The sequence below is a fragment of the Erythranthe guttata genome, chromosome 13 (assembly GCF_056151865.1).
Source record: "Erythranthe guttata isolate IM_541 chromosome 13, IM_541, whole genome shotgun sequence".
Taxonomy (NCBI): domain Eukaryota; kingdom Viridiplantae; phylum Streptophyta; class Magnoliopsida; order Lamiales; family Phrymaceae; genus Erythranthe; species Erythranthe guttata.
In genome coordinates, this window is record NC_142545.1 from 5,669,527 (window position 1) to 5,697,345 (window position 27,819).

Sequence of the window (27,819 nt, forward strand, 5' to 3'; positions counted from 1 at the left end):
AAATCAAATAAAAAACACAAAGCATTAAAAAATAAAAAATAAACATTTTCTTTGTGCAAGACCAAATAAAATACATAAATCCAGAAACCCCTCTTCCTTATTTCACGAGTTAAAACTCTCCTCCTTCTTCCCCTTCTTCTTCACAAACCCACCAAGAAATCCTACACACCAAAATTATCAAATACATACCAAGCATTCACGATGGAACCAGAAAACAATGATATAGAGGTTTATGAGGGTGAAGAACACAATGAAATATATTTTAACCGTTTATTTTTGCTTTTGGGTCGTTTTTTTCTTGTTTCGAAAAAAATTCGACGATACCAAAAATCGGTCTGCAAATACCGATTTTTGTTACTAAAGTCGGTAACCACATTCCGATTATTTTAATAAAAATCGGTACTTAAAAACCGATTTTTGTAGTAAAAATCGGCATGACAACACCGATTTGTTTTTGTATTATCGGTATTGTCATGCCGACTTGTACTACAAAATTCGGTTTTTAAATACCGATTTTATTATCTGTGTTTTTTTGAGACCGTTTTCTCATACTTTCGTGCATCAACCTAGGGGATTGATGGAGGATTATTCAAATGAATTATCTAACGAATAAATATTTGAGATGCGGAAAGCTCTATTCGATTGGGTTAAAGGAGTGGTAGACGCCACCGAATGGTGATAAACATTTTCGTTTCAAATATTTAAAAAATATCAATTAACCAAATATATAATGTATTATTTAAAAAAAATTCAAAAAATATCCGTATTCGAAAACTGATTTTGTACTCAATAATCGATATTAGAACGCCGATTTTGACTTTTAAAGTCGACGTTGTGTCGCCGATTTGGTTAACAAAAATCGGTATTATGACGCCGATTTTCGTGTACAAAATCGGTCTAGATAAACCGATTTGGGAAACCAACGAAAAAAATAAAAAAACCAATTTCAATCTCAATTTTTTTTTCTAAAATCGGCCAAATCATTGCAACCCAACAAAAAATAAACATAGATTAATGTTCATTCATACATTTTTTTTTGTTTTTTTGTTTTTTTTTTTGATTTTTGGTCTTGAACAAATTAAAAATAAGATTTATTTGTATTTGAGTATTATTTGTGGATAAGGGTATATTTGTCATCTTTGGTCTTGATGTAATAAAATTAGATTAATTTACAGGCTTGAACTAATAAACTCTTTTATGTAGTTTTGAACTAATAAAAAATTGGGTTTGCATATAACTGCCGTCATTTTTAAATTTATATATATAATTAGAAATGGATAGTTCTTTACTTCTTTTAAATCGTCACTATAGCAACTTTTTGTGACGCTTTGGTTATTGTGACGCCCTACATAAGCGTCACATAGGTGGCCGTCATAATATCATTTTGTGACGAAAGCCGCGTCTCAACAGCCATGCTATGATGACGCCTTCAGGCGTCTCAACTACACGTATTTTGTGACATTTATAGGCGTCATATTATTACTTTTCAACTTCTATAAATCTCTGTTTTTATGACACTTACAGCGTCTTGAAATATAGATATAATGACGCTTTTAATTGTCTCAATAAATCTAATAGATATAATGACTCGATTTTCAATTCTCATCTGCTAATTCACACCATTTTTCACATCTAATCTAATATACATTACACTAATGCTCAACCTTAAACGTAAAATTAAATCATCCACGAGCACAAGAAAAATGAAAAACAAAAATAAAAAATTTACGTACGCATACACCAAATGTGTTCATCATTGAAGCTATTCATTTCAATGGTTCAAAATAACATAAATATTTAGTAAAGTATTCCACATTTAATCTAAACTAAAAAAGTAAAAAACCCTTCTTTTAACAGTATTGCAATTGAATTGTTGCATCTGGTTCGACTCGCTGGTTAGTTGTAGTGCAACGTCCTTCCATCTCTCACTTCATAAAAATGTAGCAACCTTTTTTAAGCGCCTTTTTATGATCTGTTGGATAGATGATAGATGAGATTAATGAACAATAACATAATGAGTAGAACGAATTTATGAAACACCTGAAAGAATAGAATGAATTTATGAAGCACCTTAAAGAAGATCTCTGACATGTTCTAGAATATAATCGTATTATCTTACAAGACACTCCCTTCATTTCCGTTACTACAAAATAAAAAAAAAATGATTATTGCATTTTTATAATCGAAAAACTTATTAGAACCGTAACTTAAATGCAAATGAATTGAACTTACAAGATGTACAGAGTAAGGCTGCATAACAAGACCTCATAACTGCATTTTAGATTAAAAAGACATAAAAATGGCCATAACTATATAACATAAATTCAGGCCTAGACGAATAAAATCTATAAAAAGTTACCTGTAGTGCTTGACTTAATAGACTCTTGGAGAATTAAACACTATCTTTGTCGGATTCAGTCACGAAACCAAACGATGCTTCAACCTGAAATTTGTGTTTATAATAATAAATAAACCAAACTTTGCCTCAATCTGAAAGTAGTGTAAATTACAATTGAGAATTGCTGATAATCTAACAAGGAGATCATAAACAGGATAAAGTGGTATACGACTTCGCAAGAAGGCTCAAGATTTGCAGCTTTTCTAAATGGATATCAAAATATTCATATTTCTTTTGCATTAATGGACCTATCAAATTCAATAGGATCATCAGAAGTTAAATATATAATTTGATAACACATTGTCTAAAGAAAAAAGTATAAAATTTCAACACTTCACAATTTAGATGCAACATTTTGATATAAGAACACGTACAGATAAATGTAAGTTACTCTACAAAAACATAAGTACCTGATTATTCATCATTAGTTATATATACATACAAAGTAATAATTTACAATCTTTCTACCGTGGCAAAATTCCATAGCAATGAAAAAAAAGCTCTTCAAAGACAAACTAATCAAACCCTCGAAATTTCATATAGAACTCTAGAAAAACCAATTCCTTTAGTTGTTCAACATCAAAGCCTCGGAAAAATCTGCTCACCACAAAGCTAATATTATAAGATAATTTGATTGCAATTGCACTCCAATAAATTCTTGGATTTCATTCCGATTATCCAATCTATTCTATTTTTTGGAAAAAAAAAAATTTATATTATGACTTATAGAAGAGAGAGAGACAGAGAGAAAAAGGCTTTACTAGGTTTAAGCTTTCTTCTTTCCATAGAATCAAAAATTCATTCACAAGAGGAACAAAAAATCAAAAACATAGAATTCATAGAACCCAATGTCAGGAAGATACAACTTACCTGGCCTTTTTCCCTTGATGCCATCTAAAAAGAACTCACAATTAAAAAAATTGAAAGGTATAAATTAATAGGAAGTACAATCAAATATCACAAAATCAATAAAGTTCCTTGATTGCATCTAAAAAGATCTTAAAACCCTAACCCGTTTCCTAGATTCAGCCCTAAAAAAAAAAAAAAGCGAACCCTAAAAAATAAGAGAAAAAAATCATTCAGCCCTAAAATTTCATTGACCCCATGAATCATAACATTTACCTCGTTTATGAGAAAAATATCGGCTTTTGAGTTTTCTTTGTCGGACTGTCTTTTGTAGCATGAATTATGTGTATACCTTTGTGTGGTTACAACTGTGAAAAGAGACGAAGGGGAAGGGGAAGGGGAAGGGGAAGGGGAACCAAAAAAGTCAGAAAAAAAGTAAAAAAAAAAATGAAGGATTATGTGAATAAAATATCTTTTAAAAAGGCAAGGTGAAGTATCTTTTATGAAATATTTTGGTAAATTACGATATGATATGACGATGTTTTCAAAAGCGTCATAATATATTTATTTTTAAATTTAAAAACTAAAAGAAAAATAAAAACACGGAAGTAACAAGCCCGTATAGTTTAAGGCGTCTTAATAGAATACTTGTTGAGACGATTTTTAAGGACCGTCATATTAAGGGGTCATTTAGGCGTCACCAAAACCTGTTTTTCTAGTAGTGATAGTTCCACTTTGCACGCCCTTATAATGTTGCAACATTTTGGCATTTTGCACCGTCGAAAAATTAATGGCATGTTGCATCCCCGAAAAACAATAAATTATTCACAATATAATGCACCATGAATTGAATTTTTAGACTTAGCGAGGCCTATAATTTTTAATATTTGTTTTCTTTTTTAGGGTGCAAAGTAACAAATTAAATTATTATGTCCTTCTACCCTCCGACCTAACTAATTTCAAGCGTACAAAGTGCGGGAAAAAAATCCACACTAAATTACTTAAAAACTATGTTTTCTCTTAAAGAACAACATAAACTCATCATTGGTGAGTTATTCGATTGGCGGATCTTTTATTTTAATCGGTGAAATTATTTTGTAGAAATCTTCGTAAGAGGATATAATTTTTAAATAATTTGATAACAAAATAGTTGAAGATTTTTTATTTTTTTATTCTATTTTGTTAAAATATTGTTTAGTGATAAAAGATATATGTTTTTTTTCACTTTATAATCTTCATTTCTTCAAACAACTTTCCTCCAGTGTTTCTCCAGTGAATAATTCACACTACAACAAAAATGCCTTTTCGAGATGTATACATATGTCTCAATATATACCATTTTGAGGCACTTTTACTTCTAGGGGCATTTAAAACATATGTCGCATAGTTGTGTGTTGCGTTAGCTCGTGAGGCATTATTTATATGTCCCAATAGAATTTTTCTTTTAAGACTTTTATATGTGTCTCGATAAAGTAGTTTTGAGGCACACATATAAGCCTTATAAGAATGTTAATATTTATGTACAATTTTTTTATGGGACACTTACTTTAGTATGAGGATATTTATATATGTCCGTAAAAATGTATAATAGGATATTTATAAGTGTCTTTATATATATTTATACGGGCATCACTAATTGCCTCATAAAACTTTTCTGGGGACATTTGTTACAAAATTGAATTGACTTTTTAAGACACTTACAAATGGCCTAACAAACATTTTAGGACACTAAAAATAATAATATATACAAGTGTCCTAACTAATTCTTAGTACACCTTCATATAGAAAATTAACGCAAAGCAATATTTAAAAAAAAAATATCAAACATAATAAAATTAATTGCTAAACATCATTCATAAGTTTCATCTGCATTTCATCAAACGAATAGTAAAAAAAAAAATAGTATTTTAAAAAAACTTCAAAAACTATTCATTAAAACTAAAACAAATATCCCAAAGACTATCTAACAGGATCAAGTCAGAATTCTTGAACATAAACCTAAAATGTCGAAGTAGCAACATAAATTTTCTATCAAAAAAACAATTACCTATTATTCTAAAATCTAGACTAAAAACTCAAAAGTAAGCTCATTCATACTTCAGACTGCATCACACATGAAACTCACCATCCAAAGCGACCTACATGCACCAAAATATACATTAATTAGAAATAGAAAATCAAATTAAAAACACAATAATATATATTAATTGGATCATATATGTCTAGATGCTTGAACCAACCATATAAATCACAGATAAACAACAAGTATCTGTGAAGAAACAAAAATTATCAAGAGCTATAACACTATGTAAACCCATATTTCTTATAATAAATAGCATACACATATTTATGATGATATCAATACACAGTCCTTGCAAAATTTCTTGAATAAGTACCTCTTTGAAAACACAAAATACATTCATGAAAGCTAGTCCTTTAAATCATCCACATAAGTAACTCATATAGTAAGACAAACATAATAAAATATTTAATCTTATTGAAATAAGGACATACCAATGATAATGGCCAAGCAACGGGTACTCCACGAGCACTTCCAATTGTTTGAATATGATTGTGAGGGAAAATTAATCTTGCTCTTTTTTCACTTGGTATTGAATGACAACTTTACAAAAATCGGTGCCCAAATCGATACCATTAACTCTAACATTTTCCATCTCGTCCACAATACCTGTTGCAACTATCTCATTGATATTTGCAAGACTTTTTAAAACAACAGATGAGCCAACCTGTAAATAATTTTTTTTAATAATTAGTGCATCAGTTGTTATTTAATTTATATATATGTATATCAGTTACATGTTTTAGTTGTATTACCTTGATACTATCTGAATGTGATGCTGCTGCAAACGATATTTGATTGTCCAGTGAAGTTTGAGCATCAACCTGCCCACTTGAAAATGAACTTGGAACATATACCGAATCATATTGTCCATGTGGGCTTGTGAGTTCAGCATTTTCTGGAGCTGTGAGTTGAGAATTTGTAGGAGCTTGCTGATTTGGAGATGCAAGGGGAGCACTTTCAACATGAGGTTGGCCAGTACCATTTAGTTTATTTACTAATGTGGATAGATCATCATATTTTGCATTCAACTCCATATATTTTGTTTTGTACTCCATGGCATGCCTAGAAAGTGTAGCACGGCTAGCCTTGTCTCCATAAACATCAGTGAGTGTTACTCTCAACCCATACATACGCAGTTGTCCATCCTTATCCTAACCCAATACTTTCGCAAATGAATCGTCGGGATTATAAGTTGTTTGGTCGTCATTTGAATTTTCAAAGTCTTGAAGATCTAGTTCTTTCATTTTATCTTGAGATAGCTAAATTGTGAGACAAGTAAACTATATATAAATAATAATACTGCTTACACCTTATGTACTTGCATATAGAAATGTCAAAATTAATACTTACAACTTTTTCTTTTATTGTCAGACTTTTAGCTGAACCATCATCGCTTTCCTGCCAGATTAGGACCTCGAGATAAGGCTCTAAGTTCTTTAGAAACCTCATTTCCAGCAAGATATAATTCTTCAACCTGCTTGATATAATTTCGTATTAAAAAATAGCTACAAACTAGTATTTGAATAGCTTAAATATAACATCCATCAGAACTGTATCATATATTAACTTACATGATTATATAGCCAGCCAGCAAAAGTTTCACTATGAATTCTTTCAACGTCTTTCCTACTAAGACGACGATTTGCCGCTTCAACTAAAGCTTTGTGTTTTCTGCATAAAGCTTAAACATAAATCATAAGAATATATGGCAGTTAAAATTAAGCTAATACAATTACGTTTGAAAATATCTTACGCAATGAAGGGTTCAGTTTCGCTGCAGTTGAATACAACATATTGATGTGCCTTGGTTGTTATTTCCTTGCCCAAAACTACACAACTTCTTCTTCCAACATGACGCCCCGTATTAGAAAATATTGGGAATTCTACTGTACTCTCACCACTAACATCATCATTTCTATGAACTTTATTAAACTTAGTCTCCACGTCCTCTAAGTATCTAGAACAAAAGGTTAAGCATTCTTCCATCAAATATCCTTCAGCAATTGAACCCTCAGGACGACTACGATTGCGCACATATGATTTTAATGTTGACAAATACCTGAATTATAATACATAAAATATATTATAATACATAAAATAATTATACCTGAATAATTTTATAGAAGTGAAGTAACAACATAAATAAAATTACCTTTCAATAGGATACATCCAATGGTAATGCACGGGTCCTCCAAGCCGAGCCTCATATGCCAAATGAATCGTCAAATGAACCATTATATCAAAAAAAAGATGGTGGAAATATCTTCTCCAACTCACAAAGAGTTTTGCTAATTTCTTCTTCAAGATGAATTAAATCTTGAGAATTAAGAACTTTGGAACAAATCCCTACTAAAGCAAAATAGAACAAGTCAACTAATTACACAGTGATCACAAGCAAAATGTAATAAAGGTCCATCAAAAGTTTAGATTACTCTACAAAAATTATTACTGGATAAGGATTATTTTTTTAATGACACACATCAAAGCACTGATGGGTATTCGCCCAAGCAGTCGACGCAATTTTTTTACGAGAACTTTAGTTTTATTCATATTAGTGGAGATGATGAATTACCCAATCCAACTATCTCTAATTAGAAAAATCCATTATAGTTTAAATAAAGATAAATTGAAATATGAAAATCTCTTAAATCTGCCCCTTCAAAATTTTATCTCTCGTTAGTGTCTTGATTCTACTAAATAATATTTTCAATTAAACATAATCGATTTCGTCCTGGTTATGTACCTAATCTGATTCATCTACTAAGTGGAATAGATTTTATTTATTTTTTCTTATTTGCCCTTTCTCTCAACTAAATATAATCAAAGTATTGTGGGTGTACTACATACACCATTGCCACCCAAACGTACATGAGTTTTGCAATGAGATATTTCATATGAGAAAATAAAACTGAAATAAACAAAAATCCAATTATCACCCAATTCAGAAGATTTAAACAAACGAGGAATAAATAAAAATTAGATGAGAAATACACAAATTGAAATCCACCGAAACACAAAGAATAAATTGAAAACAACAAATAATTAAAATCCACAAATAACTATGTCATATACGCATCCAAAAAATTGAAATCCACCCAAACAACATATATTGAATTCAAACATGCAAATAATTGATAAGAGAAAAGAGCACATACCTTGAGAAGAGAGCCGCCGGTGAAGGCCTAGCTAGCCGGGAAACCAATTTCCCCAAAATCTGTAGATTATTAAGTGGCGTCGAGAATTTGTGGAAAAATAGGGAAAAATACGTGGGTGCTATGGAAGAAGTGGAGGGAGAAAAGGGAAGAGGCAAAATTCCATTATTTTTTTTGCCGATTAATTGATAAATAAATATATTACCTTTTAAATGCCCTAATAAGTCTAATTTTTGGGACACAATATAATTAGTGCCCTAATATATCGTCCTACTATTTTATACCAAATTTTTTGAATTTTAAATGCCCCAATAAATTTTATTTTTGGGGCACAATGTAATTAGTGTCCTAATTTGTCATTATATTACGAATAATAAAATAATTTACATTTTAAGTGCCTTAAAAAATTATAGTTTCGGGACATAATTTAATTATTGTCCCAATATTTTACTTTTTGGGATACATGGTAAAAATTGTCCCAAACAAAATGTCGTAATATATATCTTTTGTTGTAGTGTCAGTTGCTCTTAAAGATCTCTGTCGAGCCATCTTCGTCAATATATTAATTAAATAATAAATTTTAATTCAAGAAAATAAAACATTTTTTACATTTAATTTTGGGATTGGAATGAATCATTTAATTCTTCTCTACAACCGAACCAAACACAGCCCTGTGATTTTGGTTTGGACTTTTACTAATTATAAATTATAATTTAAAATTACGAATTGAGCCCAACCCATACCATTTAATTTAAAATTTATAATTTATAAGACAAATAGAAAAGTATATCCAAACCATTTACCTGACAGTTAATTGACCATAATTAGACATAGCTGTACTAGATTTCCTGTCTGTATACCATCAGCAGCTAGGGTTTCACAGCACTCCACTCACCACCATTTTCGCACAGCCAATCCAACAAACAAGCCATCAATCAATCCAATGGCAGCCAGAAAAACAATTATGTTCCCAATAGTTTTGCCCACCACCGGAGATGCTGAAGAGCAACACCAACAAAATGCGGCGGCGGCGGCGGCTGAGGAGCATCAAGCAGCTGGTCATGAAGAAGAAATCGCCGGAAAGCCAAAAGAAATGAAAACCCAGATCGAATCTCTTTCAAACAATATTCTTGAAGAGATTCTCTCGCGGATCCATACAAAGACTGTAGTTGGATCCAAGATTCTGAGCAAACCATGGTTTTCTATGGTTGACCATCCAGTCTTCGCATTGACTCATTTCTCTAGACAACCCGTTTCCCCTTTGCTTGTTTTCACCGACAAATCGATCCGTAATTCGACCCGAATTATGCATCTCATCGAAGGCCAAACTGTTTCCGATCTCGATCCATCGGTCGGCAAATCTTATAAGCTGACCTCCAGATTCGATGTTTCCGATTTAGCAACATTGTATTTCCCGGGTATTAATAATGATGACGTGGCAACTACATCAGCTGCTGCTGTTACAAGTCGTTTCGCGCCGCTGAATTCTAACGTCGTATCCTGCGAAGGTATTGTATGTTGGGCGTTGTACCATAGCCACTCTCGTGTTCGTATCTTTCTCTCCAACCCAATCACATCCGACTGTTTTATTTTGGATCCACCTCCGAATGAGAGCGACACCGTGTATGTTTTCATCGGACTAGGGTTTGTACCAAGGAGTAAAAAGTTTGAGCTATTAAGGATGTCTCGAACAGGTGCAAAGAACAGCGCCGAGGTTGCACCATGGGTGTCTGAAGTGTTCACTCTTGGCGTGCCGGATCCACACTGGAGGCAAGTTGGTGTTGCTACACTCAAATTGGACTTAGCTCGAACGGTGTCGGAGGTTATTTACGTCAATGGTGCGTTATATTGGAGGTACATTGGTGATTCTTCCATTTGTTCTTTCGATTTCAGTACGCGTGTATTTCAATACATACGAATCCCTCAAATGAACCTCATCTTAGCGGATGCAATTAGGGACTACTTCGACTCGAAAACCATGAGTATGGGAGTGTTGTCTAACTCCCTCTGTGTGTCACTTTTCTCCGTCGAAGATGGCCACGTCTCTCTGTGGGTTTTGGAAAATGATCGTATTAATAGTGTCGATCAATTAATACCATGGAGTAAGGTATGCGACGTGGATAGCCATACGACAAGTATGGATTACACTCGCATGATGGGTTGGAGGGGTAGGTATAAACCAATAAAGTATTTGGATTCGGGAGAGATTCTGATGCACGATTGGAGAGAAACTTTCCTTATATATGAACCAATCACGGGAAGAGAGAGGGTGTTTCGTGCTTTAGAGCACTCGTCTCTCGAGGAGATGAGGACTTATTTGCACGTGCAAGTGGTTCCTCATGTACCATGCCTTTTGCAATTCAAGGATGCCTTTAGCATGCAATCAAGACCACAAGGAAGGAGCTAAAGGTATAACCATTGGAATTTTTTTATTTGTAGCTTCTTTTTTTATTTACCAAAACGTATGAATTTTTCATCTCGTTATTGTTGTATGAACATCGTTATTGTTGTTATGATAATTTATCAATGTATCGAGTTTGGTTAAGAGATTCGGGTTTTGCAGATGATGATTGATTACATGATTCCATGTAATTGATTTGATATATATACCTTATTTAATTTTGTTTCCATATAAGTATATGATTCTGATGTCTCTCACTCGTATTTTTGTGTTGAAACCTTTTCGAATGTTTATTTTCGTTTCATGTTTTAGGGTTTTAATTTGTAACTAAACCCGTTTACTTTTTCAAGTAACAAAAAAAAAATCGTACTATTTAGTATTTAATCAATTATTGAATAAGCTATTTTAGTACATGAAAAATGGGAAAAATGTTATAACTTGTGTTTTTCTAATAAATGAAGCATTTTTTTAGCAACCCCCCAATACAGTGCCATAGATCAAAGACTTAATATTCGGCGGCGGGGAATGTGTTTGATATGGAAAATCCCGAACAGTGAATGCTACACAAAGATTGGAAAGCGATATTAAGTTTTACGGTTATTAAGTTTGTTTCTTGAACCCTAATACTTTAGTCTAGAATTAGGGTTTGGTGAAAAAGGGTTTAAGTTGTGCATCATAGGATACAAGATATTAAAATTGTGTTTCAGCAGCCTAACTTCACTATAACAAAAACAAAAATTTGCTTTTTGCTGTTGAACCAAATACTAAAGAGGCTTTTAATTCGCTGGTGAATTGCAAATTTCATTTAGAACCATAGGGAAATTACTATTTATTATTATGTTTTTTAATTGTGGCCTGGGGCCTCTATGTAAATTTTGATATTTTTTTATATATTAAAAAAAAACGAGGCACTGTAATATTGAGTAGAAAACTCCTAAATTTTAGATGCATAAAATTTTAACATGATAAATCAAAATTAATTAATTTTTGAAATAATTTTTTTGGAGAAAAAGTACAAATGAAAACCTTAAAAGTGTTTAATCAATATATAATTTGTTGCGTTAGAGCTCGTTTTGGGACACATGGAATAAATGTTATTTTTCGCAAAAAAATATAACATGAAATATATTAGCAGCCTTCTTTCATCAGTAAAAGTTACAAAAAGTAAATATTTATAAACAGAAAAAAAAAAAACGAATACAAAATGCGTATCCTTATTTCGTGATTGTGGACGGGCACGTTGAGCTGCATGCATGTGGTATGTGACGTGTGGCATCCAATATACCGTATGGCGTATATGAATCGTATATCGACATGCATGTTATAGGGTTTAAGGGGAAGACAGAGATTCATTTTCATGTTTTTAATTAGAGCATTGTTTTACCAAAAACTCTAGGATTTTGGTTGCATATATCTTTCGTATTGTTCGATCGATTACTGAACAAGTATTTTTTTCACGTGAAAAATTTGTCAATTTCTGTTTTTGTTTTAAAACATTAACATTATAAATTAGCCTAAAACCGAGAACCCAAAGGGAATCGAACCTTTGACCTTATAATTATGGTATTATATATATGGCTGTTGTATGAACATTAATTTTCTTGTCTGAATATGTTAAAGTATCAAGTTAATTAAGAGACTTATAAGAGACTTATAACACGATTTCATGTATATCTTTGTAACTGATTTTGCTAAATTTATCTGTTTCGGTTTAAGTTTATGATTATCATATGTTTCGGTTTTCAACCTTTTCGAAAGTTAATGAAGATTCAGTTATGTTGGATTATATATGTTCAGTTTTAATTATATTTCCTTACTTTTTTTACTATCAATGTGTTTCTTGCACCAAAAGGCGAAATCCCTCGCCTGGCCCCCATCCCTTGGTCCGACAAGGATTGGTGAACCAATGTAAATCATGTAAATCAATGTGTTTCATTGTACTATATGAGAAGCTTCACCAACATTAGGGTTAGGGGTGAAAGTCGGATGGCTCGGATCGGAATTAGCATTTTCGAAAAATTTTGAAGAAAAATTAGAATTACAAAATCAATTTCAATTCCAAAATTTTCGGTATCTAAAAATTCATTCCAATACCAAAAGCCGAGAAATTTTGGAATTTCAAAAAGAAATCGGAAACCACATAAGCTTTAAAATTTCAAAACTTGACGGAATTTTTTTTATGAAAATTGCATATTTTTTCAAAAATTAGAGCATCCACGTTGATAAAAATAAAACTAATAATTAACTACTAAATTTCAGTTCAGAAAAGTAAATAAAAATAAACAGATCATAAAATCGAATAAAACTTCTAACAATAATTCAATAAGTCAAAATCCTAAAACAAAACATAAATCAAATTACTTTTCGTGAAAACAAACTAAAAACTAAAAATAAGCATTATATAATATATATATCATTTATAGATGTACTTTTCCGGAAAAATTGGAACTTTGCGGAGTAAATTTCGGAAATTAAATTGGATCGGGAATCAGAAATTCCAAATTTCTTCTATATAATTACAATTCCAATCCTAAAAAAATCGGAAATCGGAATTTCGTAAGTCGGAATGAAAAAAGTTGTTCCAAAATCGGAACTTTTCGGATCGGAACCGGCGAAAATTGGAATTTCCGTTGCAACTTGCAACCGTAATTATGGTTAATCTGACTTCTTAATTACTTATTAAGATTTTGCTTAGCTTGAACCCTAACTCTTAGTCTAAAATTAGGGTTTGGTTAAAGGGCTAATGGCAAAAAGGCCCATCACATGGGACTTAAATGCACATTGGTCCACAAAAAAAAAACAGTCTCTCAATTAAACCCATCTCCATGTCTTTAGTCTAAAATACCCTCCATAATATAATTCTTATCAATTTCATCCATTATGCTCTAACTTCCTTAATATTACACATTGACCCCGGATTTAAACAAATATATCACTTTAACCCCAAAAATATTTTTTTTTCAGAAAATAATTTTTTTTCTGAATTTTTTTTTCCGGCCAGATTCCGGCGTTGACTTTTTTTTTCATGAAATTTTTTTCCGGTCGGTCAACCACCGTTGAACGCCGGTCTCCGACGTTGACTTTTTTTTTAATATTTTTTTCTTAGAAAAAATATTTTAATTAATATTACTGTCTTGACTACTAAATTACTGTCTCATACTGTAATATTACTGTTAGGGACAGTAATATTATGAATATTATTTTCCCGAACAGTAATATTATTAATATTATTGTCTAAGATAGTTAAATTACGGTTGGAGATAGTAATTTAGCAGCCAATGCAGTAATATTAATTAAAAATATTTTTTTAAGCAAAAAACTTAAAAAAAAGAAAAAACCAATTAACAGTTAAATAACTGTTGGAGACAGTAATTTAGCAACGAATAAAATAATATTAATTAAAAAAAAATTTAAAAAATAAAAAAGTCAATTAACAGTTAAATTACTGTCTCCGACAGTTAAATAACTGCTGGAGACAGTAATTTAGCAATGAATACAATAATAGTAATTAAAATATTTAAAAAAAAAGTCAATTAACAATTAAATTACTGTCTCCGACAGTTAAGTAACTGCGGGAGACAGTAATTTAGCAGCAAATACAGTAATATTAATTAAAATATTTTTGAAGAAAAAGAAAAAGTCAATTAACGGTTAAATGACTATCTCCGGCAGTTAAAGAACTGCTAGAGACAGTAATTTAGCAGCCAAGACAGTAATATTAATTAAAATATTTTTTTTAATAAAAAAAAAAAACTCCGGAGACCCGGCCGTCAACGAGAGTTGACCGGCCGGAAAAAAAAATTCAGGTAAAAAAAAAGTCAACGCCGGAGACCGGCGGTCAACGGCGGCGACCGTCGGTCTCTGATAGTGGCGGGTCAAAATTGGGGTGTAGAGTTGAATTGGGATTTTAACAAAAGTTTCACAAAATTCAATAAAAGATAATATATATACTTTTCTTTCTCGTAAGTTTATCCCCCCTTCAACATTTATTTCCAATTAAGGAAACCTCTCCTCTATATACCAAAATTACCTATAACTCCTTAGAACCCTAATTTACACTAACTTTTATGATTTAAATTAATTTAGACCGAGTTTCACCATTTAATTAATTTTGGTCTCTAACCTAATTTTGACCCCAATTTAACTCATCGCTGAAAAAAAAAATGAAATGTCAAGTAATGTTGATGTTAACTAATGCTTAGTCAGTTAACTGGAGTTCCGACGACCCCAGACGACCGCTGGAAAACAAAATTGAAAAAAATAGAAGACCGGGTCCGACCAGACTTGGTGGACGGAATGGGTTGGGCTTATCTCAAATATAAATTTTGAGCATTCATGTTTTTATAAATTTATTTGCAATGAATATTATTAAATGATGAGTTGATTTATAGTAAACCTTCATTCCATGGGCCTAGCTCAAACTCACCCTATTATTAATTAACCACGATTTCTTTCTCGTACCAGTTTTGTCTTAGATTTGGAAGCTCTCATGTCATTTTGTGCTTGCTGATCGCATTGCATGGTCCATGGATATAAATTCCTTGTATAAGAAGTTTATCGAGAAAAGTGAAACCGAGATCACTTCACAAATATCAGAAACAAAACCACTATTGTTATTTTTAATACACAACAACAAACAATGAAAATTCACTAGTAGAAAAATGACTTTTTAGTACGACCATTAACCGTAGTAAAAAGACTTTTGCTACTATTTTTTCATATAGCATATACGGGCGTGACAAAAGCTTTGCTACGGTAAATGGCCGTTGCAAATACTTTTTTGCTACGGTACCTAGCATTTACTATGATTCGAAGATTATCCCGTAGTAAAAAAATCGTAGTAAAAGTCATTTTTCTAATAGTGATTCTAGCCAATATCTATATAAACAAAGCAACACGTTCATAATATATTAAAAGTTTTCAAAACTACAATTCATTAACTACATATATATAAAACCACAGTAGTGCAACCAAGAAGCCAATTAATTACATTAAACATTAACTGCACTTTACAAAAGAAAATGATATGATCGATCGATTTATATTACGATATGAAAGCGAAACGGAAATGAAACAAAAACTTCAGACGACAACTGATATTTCATATGCTGCGGACATAAAACACGTTTGGGTTCTTGATAACGATGTCGTACATGTAAACAGAGTTGAATTTTGCGTAGTCTTTGGGCAGAGAAATTAGGTCAATTGAAGAGTGTTTGTGGAATTGGAAGAGATCATTGTCACCGCCATGATACCTCTCCCAACCCAATCCTCTCAATATTTGCTCGAGGCAAGTGTACGAAGACACCACCTGCCCGGTTGGCAAGTACACCAACGCCTTTTTTTTACAGCTGGCGGAGCGTCTCCCGTTATTGCAGTGTCCATCGGACGGGTTCTCGACCAATTGCATCACTCCGCTTTTCTTGAATACCCAAACTCCAGACATGTTTGCTTAATATATTTGTGGTTTTAGGTAGCCTAGGATGTAAGAAAAAGTAGGGTTTTTTTTTTTTTTTTTTGAAACAAAGAGCAAATGAGAGATGGTAATGAATGGAATTGAGAGTGGGAGGGGGTTATTTATATGTGTAAAGGGGATCGATATTGTCGGGTCCATTGTATTGTAAAATAGATGTTTCTCATCAATATTCCTTGTTCCTTACGGTTATAGGGTTTAACAAGAATCTTGTAATTGGATCAATTGAGCCATGTATATATTGATGCGTTGTGCCCACTTTATCACATGAACTACACGTGAACAATGTAATATTCACTTATATTAGGCATTTCAGTTTCTTTAGGGGTAAATATCATTTGACCCCCTTGTTTAAAAGCTTTTGCAGATGACTCGCTTTAATTTGCTCGTAATATTCAGCACATAACCCTTTGTGGTTGATAGGGCCGGAGTTGTATTCCGTTATTTTTTCCGTTAAAATTAACTACGCGTGTCAAACGTCAAAATAATATATTATATATTTTGTAAATGACCCCCTTGTGCTTACATTTTTCCTTTAATTTTTGCAGATGATACCTTGAAGTTTGACAGCGCAGTTAACCTTTGGCGAAAAAAGTAAAGGATTCTACCTCTATAGACCACAAGGGGCCGTTATGTACTCATATTACGAGCACAAGGGGGGCATCTGCAAAAGCTTATAATCATGGGGGATTAACTGCTATGCTAGTTATCCTTTTTTTTTTTTTTGTAATTTGTATATATATCAAGAATTCTTGAACTTTTTGCTATCAACTTGTAGTTCTTTTTTTACCTGTTTTTGTTTACTTCAACTAACCCTTGATAAATAATTGAGTGTCATGACTGTAAATATATACATGATTCCAATGTTGTTAGAGGACCACAACCAGCTTTGGTTTCAGTTAGGGATAAATAGGCTGGATTTATATATGTATATATATATTGATGTGAAAAACAATTCACATGTCATCACATGGAGAATTTGTGGTATAATGGTCCTTACTCAACCATTCACATATGGTTTCCCTCAACTCATCAGCTGCATACCAACTTTTTGGAGCTTTCTTTTTTTCTAATCACAAGTTATTGCACTTTTTTGAGAATCTTTCAGAATTAGAGAATTATATAGTTAGAGAAATACATATATGTGAATATCATAGTTTAGACAATAGTATCTTTAAACAAGACAGCTGGTTACTAAGCAGATTAATTTTCTAGCCTACCTATGATTTTTCTAAACATTAGAAATTAATAAACATTAGAAATTAATGATAATTTAAATATGTGGAGAACATATAATTAGGAACCACATAATTTTCATATCGTAAATTAATCAATCCATTCGGCTTAATATCAAAAAAATAATTTCAACTTTAAATGGAAAAATAACTTATATGTTGCATAAACCTCCCTTATATGTTGCAAAAAAAATTCACCAAGTCCCACTATGTTACAAAAATCTTGCATAAAATCTCATCAATAGTTCACGGTGTTAACTTTTAATGAAAATGGGGATTACATGCAAGGTAAAATGAATTGCGACGTCAATGGTGAATCTTTCACTTGGGTATACACCCTAGTATTTGTGTATGATATTGTTGGGTTATTTAATAAAAATACTATATTTTATAATATTGGTTTGACCCCTTTCATAGATCATGTAGACCACTATTTTGAAACATCCAAAGCCATTATTTTCTTATATAAAACACCATAAATTTCCTTAATTCTACATTAAATAGAAGTGTTATGATGGTCATATTATATACTATACAAAGGGGTATTATGGCCTTGCAACAGTGTGAGAGTAGAGAAAGAAAATTATATTTCTAAAGATTATATCTCCTCTATATTATACACACTTATGTTGAGCTCTTGTTGTGTGTCGGGTATAGGTTTCTACTTCACTTTTACGTGCAATTTTGGTGAAGTTACAGCGAGAGATGAGTTGGGTTGATGTATCCCATAAGCGATACGATCGAAACCTTTCTGCACCTCATTAGGGAAGGGATAGTGAAATTCGTCTTAAGAAAGCGAACTAGTCCAAGCCTCACCTTGCCTATCTTCATATTATTGTGAATCATATTGCAGCTATTTGTCAACTATGAAAGGAGAGAGCAAATGGAGTCCGAGCCTAGCTCAATCCGTTATTTCGTAATCGATCGTCAAAGTGCAGCCGAAGTTCCAATAATTTATGATGAGTGTTAGATCTCGTGGAAATGAGGTTTGACGATGATCCAAATGTGGCGGATATTTCAACCCGTGGTGATGAAAGGGAGATAATATATTTTTCCATCGTTGTTTTCAGTTGACAAAAAAATTGATGATCTTACTTTGTTGTAGGTGAATTTCCATGCAATTCACGAGTCCATACTTTGAGACCTGTTTCGGTTCTTATGATATCAGAATTTAAGAAAGTGTAAAACATGAAAGTTGGAGGACTTTTTGTTCGCTGTCCGAAACACCTTGAATAACCAAATTCGAATCTCGAACGTGAGAGATAACCTTAAAATACCAAGCACTTCCAGAACTGCCAGCTGTACGTATTTTTTTTACCGATCCACGCAATATTAAGGTACTGAAAAATTGATAATCCAAAATTATCAAAGTTTTGGTATGTTCTTCTTTTATGTATGTTAATCATAATATCTTACTGTATGATAATTGTGTGGAGAACATAATAAAATTCTTGTGGTATATGCTACTGTATCTTTAAAGGGTAAACGACAAATAGGCCCATGACAAGAGTACTTAATTAAAAAAAACAAATATCCAACATTTTTGTCTTGGACTAGACCACCTCATTCAAAGTTATTTGCAAATAAGGAAAACTCTTTTATATATACAAAAATTACCTTCAACTCTTAAAACCATAATTCAACTTCAATTTCATAATTTTACACACCAATTTAGCTCAGTTTCACAAATTAACCAATTTTGACCCTTATTCCAATTTTGACCGCCACCGCCGGAGACCCCTGTTCAGCCGCAGTTAACCGCCGGTCTCCGGCATTGAATTTTCTTTTTTGAAAACTATTTTTGCCCGGCAAGTCAACCACCATTGACTTTTTTTCTTTTTGAAAACTTGTTTGTTCTTAAAAAAATATTTTAATTAATATTACTGTCTTGGCCTGCAATATTACTGTTGGAGACAGTAATTTAACTGTCTGAGACGATAAAATTATTGTTTACTGTATTAATTACTTTTATCGTCTTGGTCGGCAATTTTGATGTTTTCGACCGTAATATTAATGTATGAGCGTAATATTACTGTCTCATGCAATAATATTACTGTTTGGAACAGTAATATTATTAAGGGGCCTTAGGATATAGGTCCCTAGTGACAAAACTTATTAGAACTAAAAATGACAAGCTCAACTAAATATTTGCTTCACATCCTTTATAAAATTCATTCCAAAAAGGCCTCTCCATTCACAAATTCGAAATATGCATTAAGTAAATTCCAAACTGCATTTTCATTTTATTTATTATGCATCTAATATTTCATATCTTCATTTAACATTTTTTAATTTTTTTTACAGTATATCTGTTTATCTTTTTTTTTTTTTTTCATTATTCATTTTAGCATTTTATACGCTACTATAATTTTTTTATTCTACATAATATTGAAAATTACAAAAAAAAATTATTATTTTTTTTAATTTTTTTCAATTTACATATTTTCGATTTGTCAGTAGTAGACTATGGTGTACTATAGCATACTACGGGGGAATTATACTACGGTGTACTATGTTTTACTACTAAACCCTAGCCGCCATCAACTTCCAGCCGTCGCCAACCCTAGTAGCCAACGCTCACAGCCGCCGCGATTGCTGTCACCTACCAATATTTGAGAAAATCTAGATCTGCCATTTGAACCAAAACTAAGCAAAATCTCTTACAAGATAAGAAAATCATATGCAATGAATTATTCAAAATATGCTTTCAATCACATCCCAACCATAACCACGACCCCCGCCGCACAGCCCCATGTGGTCGCCACTATAGCCGTCGCTACCTACCATAACCACCGCCACCATAGCCGTCGACACCTACCATAACCACCGTCATAGCCTCCATAACTATTCCACTAGAATTAAATTTAATCCTTTATAAAATACAAAATCTGTTAAAAGAGAAAGAAAAGAAAAAAAAAGGAGGAGGGGGGTTGGGGATGACATGAGAGAGAAAGAGATAGAGAGAGAGGGAAGGGGGAGGAAAAAACGAAAAAATTAGAAGTGGGTGCTGAGCAGCGTGAGATATATAGAGGGGAAGAGAGAGAGAGAGAAAAAGAGTGATTTTTATTAGGTATTGTATGGGTATTTTTGGGTTAAATAAAAAACAAAGGATGTGTATCAATTTTTATTTTGAAATAGGGATGTAGTTAAAATATTCTATTTTTGAGGTTGTCATTCATATCTAATTATGTTTGGTTTGAGGGGTGTGATACATATTACCCCTATTATTAATATTGCTTTTCGGGAAAGTCGTATTCGTAATATTAATGTCCGGGACAATAATATTCCTATTTGGGACAATAATATTAGTAATATTACTGTTTGGGACAATAATATTAGTAATAGTTTTATTAATAATACTACTGTTTCGGCATTAAATATTATTGTCTCAATAATTTTGTCGTTAACACATTAATATAGAGAAAAAAATTCAGAAAAAAAATAATTTCTAAAAAAACTAATTTTTTTTCAAAAATTGTGAAAATGGGGTTAATGTGATATATTTGTTCAAATTCGGGGTCAATGTGAAATTTTGATGAAGTTAGAGTATAATGGATGGAATTGATGAAAATTATATTATGAGGGCTATTTTAGACAAAAGACATGAGGATGTGTTTATTTGCGAGACTGTTTTTTGTCTGGACCTTTGTACATTTAAGTCCCTTGTCCTGAGCCTATTTGACATTTGCCCTTTTAGATGGGGATTGTATGCATACGTCTCTAACCAACCATCTTTATTATTACAAGTTTAGGGGCATACCTTTTTCGCCAATAAGTCCATCTCTTGAATATGCAATATAAATATAGGGAAAATTAATGTATATGATAAAATTACCCCCAACCCTTTAAACTCAATTCCTAATTGTAACCCCAATTTTACTTCAATTTTCTCAATTTTGACAACAAAAATTCAATTATAACTTTTTCTCTATTTTAAATATTTTTTTGCTGCAGGTTTTCGGTATTGACCTTTTCTTTTGTCAGCTTTTTCCGCCGCCGGTTTCCGCGCGTTGACTTCTTTTGAATTATTTTTTTTCCCAATTTTTTTTATCAGTTTTTTTACACCCACCTTTAAATAATTGCGACAAAAATCATTTTCGTCGCACATTTGCACAAACCAATTGCGACGTTTTTCACAAAATCGTGGCAAGATGACTAGGAGATTTGCGACGATTGTTAGATTTCGTCGCAAACTAAAATAAATTGGCAAATACGAATCATGGCGACGAAATATAGAAGCGTCGCAACATTCTGCGACGAAAATTATGTTTCGTCGCAGCCTTTGCGACGAGCTGTTTGGCGACTTTTTTTTGTCTCCTTTGCGACGATATTTTTTCGTCGCTAGTGTTGAATTTTCGTCGCCAATATCCTTTTTTCGTCGCAAATTTTCGTCGCCAGTGTTGTGTTTTGGCCTAGTGGTTGACCGTGATTGCACTGTCATTAAAAATAATTATACTGACAGTACATTTACGTAAATGTACTGTAGTTGACAGTACATTTACGTAATTGTTCTATCGTTGACAATACAATTACTAGCAACCACATCAATATTTTTTTTTTGGATTGATTTGTTGACAAGCTGTCAACGTAATAATATTATTGTCGTTGACGGTAAAATTATTGTAAACACAATAATATTACTGTTAACCAGATTAATATTATTTTTTTTGGCCTTTTTGTTTTGTTTGATTTGTTCACCGATTAATGTAATAATATCACTGTCTACTATTGTAATATTACTGTAAACACAATAATGTTAGTGTTACTATGGTTGACGGTAATATTATTGTCGTTATAGTAATATTACTATGGTTGACAGTAATTTTACTGTCAATCACATCAATATTAATTCTTGTGGCTTTTTATTAGGTTTGCTTTGTTAAACGGTCAACATATTAATATTACTCTTACACAATACTAGTGATTTTTGTTGTGTTAATATTACTACACTAAAAGTAATAACAATATTACTGTGCTAACTGTAATATAGTTAATATTATTGTGTTAAACAGTAATATAATTAATATGATTGTCAACCACAACAATATTACTGTTTAAACGGCCAAAATATGTTGAAGAAAAATAAGTTTCCAGAAAAGAAAAAAAATGCCAACGCCGCCGGAGACCGGTCATTAACAGTATTATGCTGTCACTGACAGTACACTAAAGTAATTGTATTGTTATTGACAGTACATTTATGTAATTGTACTGTCGTTAACAATACAATTACAGTCAACAACAATATTATTATTTTTTTGGCTTTTTTTTTTTTAATTTTGTTTAACTTGTTGAAAACTCTACGTAATTATATTATTGCCATTGACGGTAAAATAACTGTAAACACAATAATATTATTTGTAATGTGCCCATTATTATAAGGAACAAGGAAAACAAAATTATGCAACAGATTCAACAAATAACAAACTTATATAAAATATTTATAGATAAAATTTAGGGAAAATGAGGGATAACCCCCTCATTAGGTAAAATAATGGAGTGTGAGCCCAATTTATCATTGACACTTTATAAAAAAATCCATATAATATTTTCTGAATTGTGTGACACCCCTATTCTTATGTGAATGCCCATTATACCCTTTTTTCCATATTTTTATCTTTTCTCTCTCTTCTCCTTATTTCTCTCTTATCCGTAATTTTATATCCTCCATACATTTCTCTCTCTTCCTTTTTTTCCTCACTTTGACTTGTTTTTTGTTTTATTTTTCTTCTCCCTATCTCCTCTCTCCTCTCTCATCCCTCTCTTCTGCCATTTTATCTATTCTCGTCACTTTCTGATTCTTTTTTTTTTCTCTGTATTTTTCTCCATTTCTACCCACTACTTTGCCTTTTCTTCTACATCTCATTATTTTGCCGTTGAAATTAATCTATTTTCTACTCTATAAAATGTTTTGTTTTCACCGGAGATGAAATTTATTATCGTCAATATTCCATTTTACAACACCATAGTTTCTTCAATCGAATAATAATATAGTGAATTAAAGAAAAAAATATAGTTAACTACCAATTTTTTATAGTTAACATCGGAAAAATTATAGTTGACTATCTAATTTTATAGTTGACTCTGGCAGCAATATTGTGAACTACCCATTTTTTTTATAGTTGACTACAATTTTTTATAGTTGACATAGGAAAAATTATAGTTGACTTCGGAAAAATTATAGTTGACTTCGGAAAAATATAGTGAACTACCCGTAATTTATAGTTGACTCTGAGTGTAGATGACTACAATATTTTATGTTTTTTGCCATATGATCCCTTCTTTGTTTTGAACTCTGATAAAATAAATTTCATGGGAAACAAATTTACGAGTCATCAAATAATGCGACCATGGATTTGTTAATCTGAAAAACAAGATTGTTTAGAAACTCCATTCTTGAGTAATCAACCAGTATTCTGAACCGTTACATATGGTCGCCGCAAACCACCGGTCTTCAACGTCCCTGCACACAACCGCCTCACCACCGTGTTGCCTTCCGCCGCAACGCTGTGAACCGCATCCCATCGCCGCTAGTGCACACCGCTGGCCCTTCACCTTTGCTGAACATAGCAAACTGTTTTCGTTGAGAAGATGGAAGAGAAAAGTTGGAGAGAGGGGAGATGGAGAAGAAGAGAAGAAGATGGAGAGAGCGTGTTTTTATGAAGATTTGTTAAGGAGAAATTTTTGGAATATCTTCAGCGTAATTGTAGTGGTTTAGGAAGATAGTTAACTTCTATGAATGTATCTATTTTCTCGTAAGATTGGGGGGGTCTTTTTCTCACACAAAATATGAGGGTACACATGGTAAATCACTAATTGAGGGGGTTTGCCTTATTAAAATTAAATGGGGGTGGTTAGTTCTAATATTTTTCTTACTGAGGGGTTTATATCTCATTAACCCTAAAATTTAATTTAATATTTTAATATATTGTTTTATCGTATTAGCGTTTCAAGTAATTCAAGTCATCAACAGTGAGTGGAACACCTTTTATATGTTGACGTGTAAGGATTAAATGTCAAAAATAAAAAAAATTGTTTGATGAAAATTTTAGAGAAATAAGTGTTGTTCGAATTCTCATCAAATAGAACAAGAAAAATCAAATTTCCTCTATATAAACAAAATTGCATAATCATGTTGCAAGTTTTTCATCAGCCAACAAGCTAAAGTGCAAAATTAGCTAAGCAAAATACGCGTTTAGATATCAGCATGAGCACATTACACTCCGAAGGTGAAGTTTATAATATTATTTTTTATCGTAAAATACACTTTACACCTCTGTACTATGGAAAAAGTTGCATTAACCCCCTATAGTATGAAAACCTACAAAAACCCCCCTAACGTTAATTATTCGGTTAGTTAAAGCTGATGTGACATATTGATTATATATATATATATATATATATATATATATATATATATATATATATATATATATATATATATATATATATATATATATATATATATATATAATAAAATACAATTTGAGTTTCAAATTGCAAAAAGGATAAGTAAAAAAAAAATAATTTATCATAGAAATTTAGTAAACTATATAATTTATAAATATTATAAAAATATAAAGCTGTAAAATTATAGATTTCAAATACGACATAATTTTTTTTCTTTATTATCAAACATTTATTTTAATAACATATTTTTTTCATTTTTTTCCAAAAAATCAAATTTTAACCTCGCTCTAAACTATGCATTAAATCCTGCCCTCAATACACATCTCATATCATATCTATTCCATTTTTATTTTCCCCTTTTTCTTTTCTTAATTGGTTTTCTCTTTCACCATCTTACTGAGCTCAATCGCATCACCACTACAGCAACTGGAGGTCGAAGAATCCCAAAAGCTTCCTCCGCTTCCAAAAATCTACGGCCTAAACTCCTAATTTCATTTCAGAACTTTGTTCTGTTCACTCTTCAGGGTTTGCTTCTAATTCTCCATGGAAGAACGTAACTCACCCTGGCCAGCAGTAGATGTTGTTGTGACGCGTCTTTATCCACGACAACGGAAGTTAGCGGTGGCGTGATGGTGTATTGTTTCGATAGACGTGGTGGGTGGTGAAACCGATCATCGATCTTCTTCTCGGGTTTCAAGATTTTGGTTGTGGGTGGTCGGGTGGTGGCGGTGGTGGGAGAAATAAAAGGGCTGGTATCTAGGCAATAGGTTTGGTCTGTCTATACGAAGAGAGGGGAAGATGAATAAAAATTTGGAGGAGACAAAAATGGAATAAATTTTATTAAAATGTGAGGATATAAAAGTAAATTCATTATAATTTTTAACGGTGTCAACTTTCTGAACATGGACTGTTAAAATTAGGGGGGGTTTTGTAGTTTTTTATACTATACAGGATTGAATGCGACCTTTTCACAGTACAAAGGTGCAAAATGTATTTTACCCTATTTTGTATACCAATAACACATACAATTATAGACTTTATTTATAAAATGTTATTATTACTATTGTGATTTTAATTTCTTTTGGCGGAAAAAAACAAACACTGCCTGATACTCTTACAATCCTTAAGCTGGCCCTTATGGGATTTTGGTAAACTCTGCAAATCCATTTTATGAGTCTTGTAAAAGGTGAGTACTTTTTTTTATGCGCGTTTGTAATTATGAAAATATTACGAGCATTGTTTTTTTTTTTTGGCAATATTTAACGTAATTACATTATGTAGAGAATATTATATGTTTCCTAACTATATGTTCTCCATATATTTATTAAGTTAGCATTTTGTAATGTTTAGAAAATTAATAGGTAGGCTACTATTGTCTAAATTAGGATATTTAGATATGTAACTATACAATTATCTAATTCTGAAATGATATATATATATATATATATATATATATATATATATATATATATATATATATATATATATATATATATATATATATATATATATATATATTATAATATTGTGGTCTTTAGCAAATGAGTCTTTAGTTTTTTGATAAGTGTTATGACATGTGTAGCTCCATAATCAAGAGAATTAGTATAGTGTGACATGTGTCCTTATGACAAGGCTATGAAAATGCCTATACATACTTGTATTTTGTATTGAAATGAATAAGAGATGAATACAAAAATTTTGCTAGCATTTCGCTCTCTCTACTCTCTACTCTCTCTTTCCTCACACACTCTCTCTATCTTTCCCACTCACATAGTATATTATACTATATTATTTATAATATTATATGATATTATATAGAGTATATCATATACACATATACCCATCCGAATATACATATATATATATATATATATATATATATATATATATATATATATATATATATATATATATATATATATATATATATATATATATATATATATATATATATATATATATTAGATCCAATATTAGTAACTTGTTAATACTGTTTAATTTAATATTATTCACACCATTAGTGTTTCTAGTAAAATATTTAATACATTAGCTAATGGGAATTATTTCACAACACGTTATCAGCACGAGGTTCTGCTCGGAAAAAAGGTAGGTTATGTATGTTTGTTTATGTTATTTTATTTTATTTGATAAAATCCAGATCCTCGATATCAAATGGTGAAGAGAATGCTACGGTATTTTATACGCCACCGATTTTCGGAGAAAATGAAGGATATATATCTATAATTATGTGTATGTTGATTTATGAGAAAAAAAAAGTCATTATCTCTGGCCTCAGCTATGAATTTTGAACTTGCATTACATGATTTTTATTTGCAAATTTAGAAACTTGTAATTGGCATGTGAAAGTTTCGATCTATTTATTTAATAATCTTCTTTAAATTAGCAAAAGGAAATTGACTGATTTAGATAATAGAAATGAAAATGACTCTGTCGCATAGGAGTCCAAATTAAGGGTCGATTAAAAGGCTATGATAATTACTCCGAACATAATGTTCGTAGACATGGTGGACGTCGTAGTCCTCAATAATGGCCGATATAGAAGCCGTAAATATAACTCGGGGTGTGATGCCCGTAGAGTCACTAAAGGTTGTGATTCCCCTAAAAGGCCAATGAGGCTATTACGATAAAATTAATTGGGTGATGTACCTATATAAACGATGGACATTTTTGTTATGGGTCGATTGAAAGACCATTATAAAATTAAATATGGGGTTAGGCCTACAACGACGAAGTGAAAGATAGTTCTCGTCAAGATGTTCTTAAATTGTCCAAGGTGGATGTAAATATTTCCGCCCACATAATC

At 31.7% G+C, this 27,819-nt stretch overlaps 3 protein-coding genes and 1 long non-coding RNA gene across 12 annotated transcripts; 1 reads left to right on the forward strand and 3 right to left on the reverse strand.

The window, feature by feature from the left end:
- Positions 1 to 1,706: 1,706 nt before the first annotated feature.
- Positions 1,707 to 3,678, reverse strand: LOC105960579 (uncharacterized). 3 transcript variants are annotated; one of them, XR_016029341.1, is made up of 6 exons: positions 3,521 to 3,648; positions 3,269 to 3,292; positions 2,360 to 2,443; positions 2,233 to 2,271; positions 2,071 to 2,143; positions 1,707 to 1,972 (listed from the first exon to the last, which is right to left on the reverse strand). It is a non-coding gene; the product is annotated as an uncharacterized LOC105960579 (long non-coding RNA). The 3 variants fall into 3 exon arrangements; XR_016029340.1 differs by lacking the exon at positions 3,269 to 3,292 and having other exon boundaries at positions 3,521 to 3,678; XR_016029342.1 differs by lacking the exons at positions 3,269 to 3,292; positions 3,521 to 3,648 and adding an exon at positions 2,568 to 3,255.
- Positions 3,679 to 5,096: 1,418 nt separating this feature from the next.
- LOC148765759 (uncharacterized) lies at positions 5,097 to 8,699 on the reverse strand. Of its 7 annotated transcripts, none has more exons than XM_088812122.1 (7): positions 7,480 to 8,699; positions 7,081 to 7,386; positions 6,899 to 6,998; positions 6,678 to 6,801; positions 6,080 to 6,576; positions 5,759 to 5,991; positions 5,097 to 5,382 (listed from the first exon to the last, which is right to left on the reverse strand). In XM_088812122.1, the coding sequence occupies exons 1-4, from the start codon at positions 7,560 to 7,562 to the stop codon at positions 6,715 to 6,717; spliced, it is 576 nt and encodes a 191-aa protein (XP_088668248.1). In that variant the 5' UTR covers positions 7,563 to 8,699; the 3' UTR covers positions 5,097 to 5,382; positions 5,759 to 5,991; positions 6,080 to 6,576; positions 6,678 to 6,714. The 7 variants fall into 7 exon arrangements, 6 of the variants coding, with proteins under 6 accessions (XP_088668248.1, XP_088668246.1, XP_088668247.1 ...); XM_088812120.1 differs by having other exon boundaries at positions 6,080 to 6,801; positions 7,480 to 7,673; positions 8,483 to 8,683; XM_088812121.1 differs by having other exon boundaries at positions 6,080 to 6,801; positions 7,480 to 7,676; positions 8,483 to 8,683.
- Positions 8,700 to 9,422: 723 nt separating this feature from the next.
- Positions 9,423 to 10,886, forward strand: LOC148765760 (F-box protein At4g22390-like). Its single transcript, XM_088812330.1, has one exon. The coding sequence runs from the start codon at positions 9,423 to 9,425 to the stop codon at positions 10,884 to 10,886; it is 1,464 nt and encodes a 487-aa protein (XP_088668456.1).
- A 4,902-nt stretch (positions 10,887 to 15,788) lies between these two features.
- Positions 15,789 to 16,422, reverse strand: LOC105958082 (flowering-promoting factor 1). Its single transcript, XM_012982085.2, has one exon. The coding sequence runs from the start codon at positions 16,324 to 16,326 to the stop codon at positions 15,982 to 15,984; it is 345 nt and encodes a 114-aa protein (XP_012837539.2). The 5' UTR covers positions 16,327 to 16,422; the 3' UTR covers positions 15,789 to 15,981.
- Positions 16,423 to 27,819: the final 11,397 nt, after the last annotated feature.